The sequence below is a fragment of the Aethalodelphis obliquidens genome, unplaced genomic scaffold, assembly GCF_003676395.1.
Source record: "Aethalodelphis obliquidens isolate GAN/ISIS:26980383/991018 unplaced genomic scaffold, ASM367639v1 scaffold2, whole genome shotgun sequence".
Taxonomy (NCBI): Eukaryota; Metazoa; Chordata; class Mammalia; order Artiodactyla; family Delphinidae; genus Aethalodelphis; species Aethalodelphis obliquidens.
The window spans coordinates 23,932,232-23,939,148 of NW_020837946.1; the positions used below are offsets into that span (position 1 = coordinate 23,932,232).

The 6,917-nt window shown below is 42.4% G+C and overlaps 1 protein-coding gene across 1 annotated transcript in view; it reads right to left on the reverse strand.

Moving 5' to 3' along the window:
- Positions 1 to 6,511, reverse strand: part of LOC113625337 (PC-esterase domain-containing protein 1B-like) — a 92,643-nt gene extending 86,132 nt beyond the window's left edge. Inside the window, 3 exon segments of the mRNA XM_027115810.1 lie at positions 4,774 to 5,585; positions 5,588 to 6,116; positions 6,488 to 6,511. Coding sequence (XP_026971611.1) covers positions 4,774 to 5,585; positions 5,588 to 6,116; positions 6,488 to 6,511 — 1,365 coding nt within the window.
- Between the last annotated feature and the right edge of the window lie 406 nt (positions 6,512 to 6,917).

The following is a 6,917-nucleotide window of genomic DNA, read 5'->3' on the forward strand; positions in this document are numbered from 1 at the left end:
AAACTGAAGTAATAATTGATATGCTAAAAAAGAAGAAAAAATAGAATCATAAAAATGCTTGATTAAAACCATGAAAGACAGGAAAAAAGTGGAAGACAAAATCAAGAACAAAGAAAAAGGGCAACAAATAGAAAACAGGTACAAATTGGGAAGATATTAATCAAAATATATCAATAATCACATTAAAAGTCAATGCTCTAAGTAAAGCAATTAAAAGACCAATTAATAGATTGTGAATCAAAAGACCCAACTTTATGTCATATATAAGAAACCTGGTTTAAATATAAAGACACACGTAGATTAAAAGTTAAGGGATGGAGAAAGATATATCATGCTAACGCTAGATGAGGCAAGCTGATGTCAAAGCAAGGAAAATTATCAGGGATAAAGAAGGGCATTGCATAATGATAAAGAGTCAATTCTTTAAGAAGTCATGACAATCTTTATTAGATATGCACTTAACAAGAGAGCATCAAAATACAGGAGGCAAAAACTGGTAGAACTTCAAGAAGAAACAGATGAATCCACCATCATAGTTGGAAACTTCAAGACCTTCTATCCATAATGGACAGATCCAGCAAGCAGAAACTAAGTATACCATAGTTGAACTCCACAGAACCATAAAATAACTGAATATAAATGCCATGTACAGAATACTTCATTCCACAAGAGCAGAATAAACATTCTTATTAACCTCACATGGAACATTCACCAAGATAGACCACATTCTGACCCATAAAAATATACCTTAACAAATTTGAAAGAATAGAAAGCATACAATGTCTGCTCTCAGACTATAGTGGAATTATCCTAGAAATCAATTACAGAAAGATAGCTGAAAAATGCCCAAATAGTTGGAGATTAAAGAGCACATTACTAAATAATACATGGCTCAAAGAACAAATCTCAAGAGAAATTTTAAAATGTTTTAACTAAATGAAAATGAAAATACAATTTATCAAAATTTGGGGGATGTAGTGAAAACAGCACTTAAAGTGAAATTTATAGCATTGATTGCAAGTATTAAAAAAGAAGAAAGATCTAATAATCAATAATTGAGGCTTGTGCCTTAGAGAACTAGAAAAAGAAAAGGAAATTAAATCTAAATGAGAAATAATAAAAATAAAAAATAAAATAATAAAAATTAGAGCAAAAATCAAAGAAATTGAAAATAGAAAATCCATATAGAAAATCAATGGAACTAAAATCTGCTTCTTTGAAAAGATCAACAATAGCCTGGAAAACTAAAAGAAGAGAGAGGACAAAAATTACTAATATCAAAAATGAAAGAGGGGGCACCACTACAGACCTCATGGACATTAAAAGAACTAGAATAATTAAGGAACATTATGAACAACTCTACACCCACAAATTTGTTAATCTAGATGAAATGGACCAATTTCTTGAAAGATGCAATCTGTCAACATTCACAGAAGACAAAATAAACAATCTGAATAGGCCTAGATTTATAAAAGAAATTGAGTCAATAATTAATAACCTTCCAAAACAGAAAGCACCAGGCCCAGATGAGATCACTGGTGAATTCTACCAAACGTTTAGGGAAGAAATTATACTCGTTGTCTAGAATTTCTTCTGGAAGATAGAAGTAGATGGCCTCATTCTATAAGGCCAGCATTACTCTAATACCAAACCAGACAAAAACCTTACAATAATAGAAAATTACAGACAAGTATCTTTCAAGAATATAGATGCAATAATCCTCGACAAAATATTAGCAAATCAAATCGACAATGTACAAAAAGAATTTTACACTATGACCAAGTGGGATTTATTCTAGATGCAAAGCTGGTTCAACATCCAAAAATCAAATTAACATAATCTATCACATCAACAAGAAGAAAAATCACATAATCATATTAGTACATGCGGAGAACGCCTTTTACAAAATCCAGTCCCATTCATGATGAAAACTTAGCAAACCAGAAACTGAGGAGATCATCCTCAACTTAATTAAAAACATACCCAAAAATCTACAGTTAACATCTTACTTAATGGTGAGAAACTATAAGCTTTCTCCCCAAGATCAGGAGAAAGGCAAGGATATCCCCTCTAGCCACTCCTTTTCAACATCATACTGGAAGCCCTAGCTAATGCTACAAGACAAGAAAAGGAAATAGATCATATACAAATTGGGAAGGAAGAAATAAACTGTACTTGTTAACAGATGACATAACTGTCTGTAGAAAATCTGAGAGAATCAAAAAAAATACTCCTGGAACCAAGAAGCAATTATAGTAAGGTTGTAGGATACAAGATAAATATACAAAAGTCAATTGCTTTCTTATACGGGCAATGAAAAATTGTAACTTGAAATAAAAAACGCAATGCCATTCACATTAACACCCCCCTCAATGACATAGTATAAACATAACAAAATATGTACAAGATATCTATAGGAGGAAAACTATGAAATCTTGATGCAAGAAATCAAAGAACTAAATAAATGGAGAGATATTCCACATTCATGGATAGGAAGACAGACTACTGTCAAGATGTCAATTCTTCCCAACCTGATATAGATTCATTGTAATCCTAATGAAAATCCCAGCAAGCTATTTGTGGCTACTGACAAACCGATTCTAAAGTTTACACAAAAAGACAAAAGAATAAGAATAGCCAATACAACATTAAAGGAGAAAAAAAAGTTGGAGGACAGACACTTCAGGCAACAAATGGTGTGAGAAGAACTGGATCCACATGCAAAAAAAATGAATCCAGACACAGACTTTATACACTTCACAAATATTAACTCAAAATGGATCATAGACCTAAATGTAAAATGCAAAACTAAAACACTCCTAGAACATAACACAAGAGAAAATCTAGATGACCTTGGGTTTGGTGATAAATTTTTTTTTTTGCTGTACACGGGCCTCTCAACGCTGTGGCCTCTCCCGTTGCGGAGCACAGGCTCCGGATGCACAGGCTCAGCGGCCATGGCTCATGGGCCCAGCCGCTCCGCGGCATGTTGGGATCCTCCTGGACTGGGGCACGAACCCGCGTCCCCTGCATCGGCAGGCAGACTCCCAACCACTGCACCACCAGGGAAGCCCTGGTGATAAATTTTTAGATACAACACAAATAGCACAATCCATGAAAGAAACTGATATGTTGGACTTCCTCAAAATTAAAAACTTCTCCTCTGCAACAGACACCACCAAGAGAATGAGAAGATAAGCCACAGACTGGGAGTTACTTCTAAAAGACATATGATTAAATACTGTTATCCAAAAGATACAAAGAAATCTTAAGGCTCAATAAGGAAAGGAACAACTGATTAAAAATGGGCACTTCATCAAAGAATATATACAGATGGCAAATAAGCTTATGAATAATAATAAATAAATATAATAAAAATAATAAATACATAAATAAATAATAAGCTCAATGTAATGTCCTTAGGGAAGTGCAGACTGAAACACCAAGATACCTTGTGCTTATTAGAATGGTGAAAATCCAAAACAGTGACAACACCAAATGTTGGCAAGGATGTAGAACAACAGGAACTCTTATTAGTTGCTGATGGGATGCAAAATGGTAGAGTCATTTTGGAAGGTAGTTTGGCATTTTCTTACAAAACTAAACATACTCTCACCATATGATCCACCAACTGCATTCCTTGATATTTACTCAAAGGAGTTGAAAACTTATATCCACACAGAAATCTGCACATGAATGTTTAAAGCAGCTTTATTCATAACTTCCAAAACTTGGCAGCAACTAAGATGTCCTTCAGCAGGTGACTGGATAAACAGTGGTACATTCAGACAACAGAATACTTTTCACCACTAAAAACAACCGAGCTATCAAGCCATGAAAGGACATGGAAGAAACTTAAAGGCAAATTCCTGGGTAAAAGAAGCCCATCTGAAAAGGCTACTTACTGTATGATTCGAACTATATAACATTCTAGGAAACACAAAACTCTGGAAACCATTACGGATGGGTGGTTGCGAGGGGTTGGATGGAGGAGGAATGAAGAAAAGGAGCAGACAGGAATTTTAGGGCAATAAAACTATTCTGTATGATACTATACATGTCATTATACATCTGCCAAAAACCATAGAATGTACAACACCAACAGTGAACCCTAATGTGTAAAATGGACTTTGGGTGAAACGATACATCAGTGTAGTTTCACTGAAGGTAAACAAATGTACAATTTTGGTGTGGAATATTGCTACTGGGGGAGGCGGTGTATGGGAAGTATATGAGAACTCTCTACTTTCCTCTCAATTTTGCTATGAATCTACAATTGCTCTAAAAAATGAAGTCTAGTTTTTAAAATATGCTAGGTATTTGATGAGCTCAAGAGTAGAAAATATGTCTCTAACAGAAAATAAGGACTCTTGTGTTAGTGAATGGAATACTTTTTTTAAGGATAAATATTATGTTGAAGCACAGATGAATATAATTAAGGAATGTGCAAGACAATTTGTGGTGAAAGCTTTGGGGAGTAAGTTCTATAAATGTATGTAAAAACTAATGGTGATACTGAAGTCACTAGAAACGTTTTGGTAAGTGTTAAGGTTCAAAAATGTTCCCTTTTCTTTTCAGGAAAAATGTCTAGGGAGAATACTGTTGGAAGACTTACAGTTAGGCAAGGCTTAACTGTATGTGTACTTTTTCATTTAGAGCTCATTTCTGCACAAACGTTAATTGGAGAATGGTGTGAGAAGTGGGGTGAAGGCTCTGGCAAAGAATGTGTGAGGTTGCTGACCGGTGAAAGTAAGAGGGTGAAGGAGTCCTTACCATCGCAGGGTTGCTGAAGGCCACGCTTGAGTGAGAGAAGTCGGGCAGTCTGTCCAGCCTATTGACTACGTTGGGAAGGAGCCCAGGTCCAGGTCTGGCTACTGGGGTCTTGCCTCTGGGTGTGCTTGGGTCCGTCTGTTGGTGCGCCTTCGCTGGCGTCTGCATGGCCCTCTGGGGCACTGGGGAGGGTAGGGAGGCGACCTTCTGCTCCGATGTTGGGTAGAGGTTCTGCGAATCGGGCCCACACGTGTCTCCCGGCCAACCACTGAGTTTGCTTCGCCAGTGTGTATCTGACCTGGCGCGCTGAAGAATCCCTGGAGAATTGCCCACGCTGTGAAGATGAGTGGTAGGGCACACAGGTGCCTTGGCAGTAGGGCTGGAACGGAGGTCGCGCCTGGGGAAAGGGTTCCGAAGGTCGCTGCGGAGGCATGTGGACGTGGCTGGGAACCAGGACAAGGGCTGTTCGCCCGGGTCACCTCTGCTGTCCCGGGGCTGCCTACCGTCCACCGGGCCTGGAAGTCCCCTGGTGGGACCATCCCTGATCCACCTGCCCACGGGGTAGCGGCGGGGGAGGTCCACGCCCCAGGCATCGGCCAGATGCGCCAGCAGCAGCTGGGAGAGGTGGCAGTGTGCGCGCTCGTCCCAGTGCACGCCATCTCGCTGCTGGTGCTGTCCTGCATGCCGGAAGTAGAAATGCAGGTCCAGCATGTCAAAGCCGTACCTGCTGGCCTCTGCCGAGCTGTAGAAGTTGGCCTCTATCACTGCTTCCCGCAGGCGCGCACCTCAGAATAGGTCTTCCGGCAGGAGGAAGCCCCGGAGACGACCTCCGCCATTGGCAGGGCCGTGTTCCACACCAGGAGGCAAGCCTCGGGTAGCACTTCGTCCAGGCGCCCGAACAGGCTCTCTAAACCCTCCAGGTAACTCCTCGGGAAATCCTGGCCGTACCTGGAGAGGTCCCGGAGGCAGGAGTTCATGAGCACCACGTGCGGGGCGTGTTCGCACGAACACGTCTTTACGTACGCGGAGTACGCACGCACGAGGAAGTAGAAACGCACCAGGTGGTGGCCGGAGCAGAACCGGCAGACGTCGCGGTAATACGTGCAGCTGTGCAGGCGTTCCCACCCTCAGCCCTTCTGCGGCACATCACGCTCGAAGCTCAGCTCGCCCTTGGCCTTGAGCTGGCTGGAAAAGAAGAGGCAGCCCTTCTGCAGCAGAAGCACCAGGTCCTTGCACACGGCCCTCTGCATGGGGTCCCCCACGACGACCACAAACTTGTTGCGCAGCAGCTGCCGGACTTCGCAAGCCCGCAGGTAGGCCGTGGTGGGGGAGGGCAGGCGGGAGGCCTAGCTCCTGCCTTTCCTCGGGCAGGTCAGAGGAGAGCTCGGGGGAAGGGCAGAAGTGCACGGGAAAGAGAGGGCGGTGCGCAGTTGGGCGCGGGCATTACTGAGCGCGCGGGGGTCTCGGGCAGCGAGGAGAAAGGAGGCAGCGTGTTTGCGCCCTGAAGTCCGCCTCAGCCAAAACTGACTTTGGCCCGGGACGTGACCTCTGACCCGCGGAGGTGAGGCGCAGGACCCCCACGGGAACCTGCCCCGCTCAACTGCAGTGAGCGTTCTCTTTCAACGGATCCGTGCTTGCTTTCTCATATCTCGGGCTTGGACTGCTATTACGCTGCACTTCTGGGCACATCCAGTCCACTGTCCCTTCTTTGCTTTACCAGTATCTCAATAACGGGGCGCATCTGGGATGCCTCTTTTTGCCCCTGGCTCTTGCTTCCTGTCTGCGTTCCCACCTCTACTTGAGAATTTCTTTATTGCTGGCTTGGTTCTCCTTTTGTACTGCCACCTCCTTTACTAGAGGCATTTGAGGAATGTCTCCGCCTGGGGAGACACGCCATTCCCAGCGGGAGAATCTCTCTGGGGACTGATCTACAGCCAGGATTTACAAGCAGTGATTGGCAGAACACTCGGGTCTAGTGCAAATAGTAGAGGGTTCAACTCTAATTTTTTTCTTTTAATTAAACTACTTATTGTCACCTCATTGTGGATTCTCATGCACTTGTAAGAAATAATACAGAGAGATTTTCGTATACCCTTTACCCACTTTCCCCCATGGGTAACTTCTCCTGCGCCATTCCCCTAATGCCT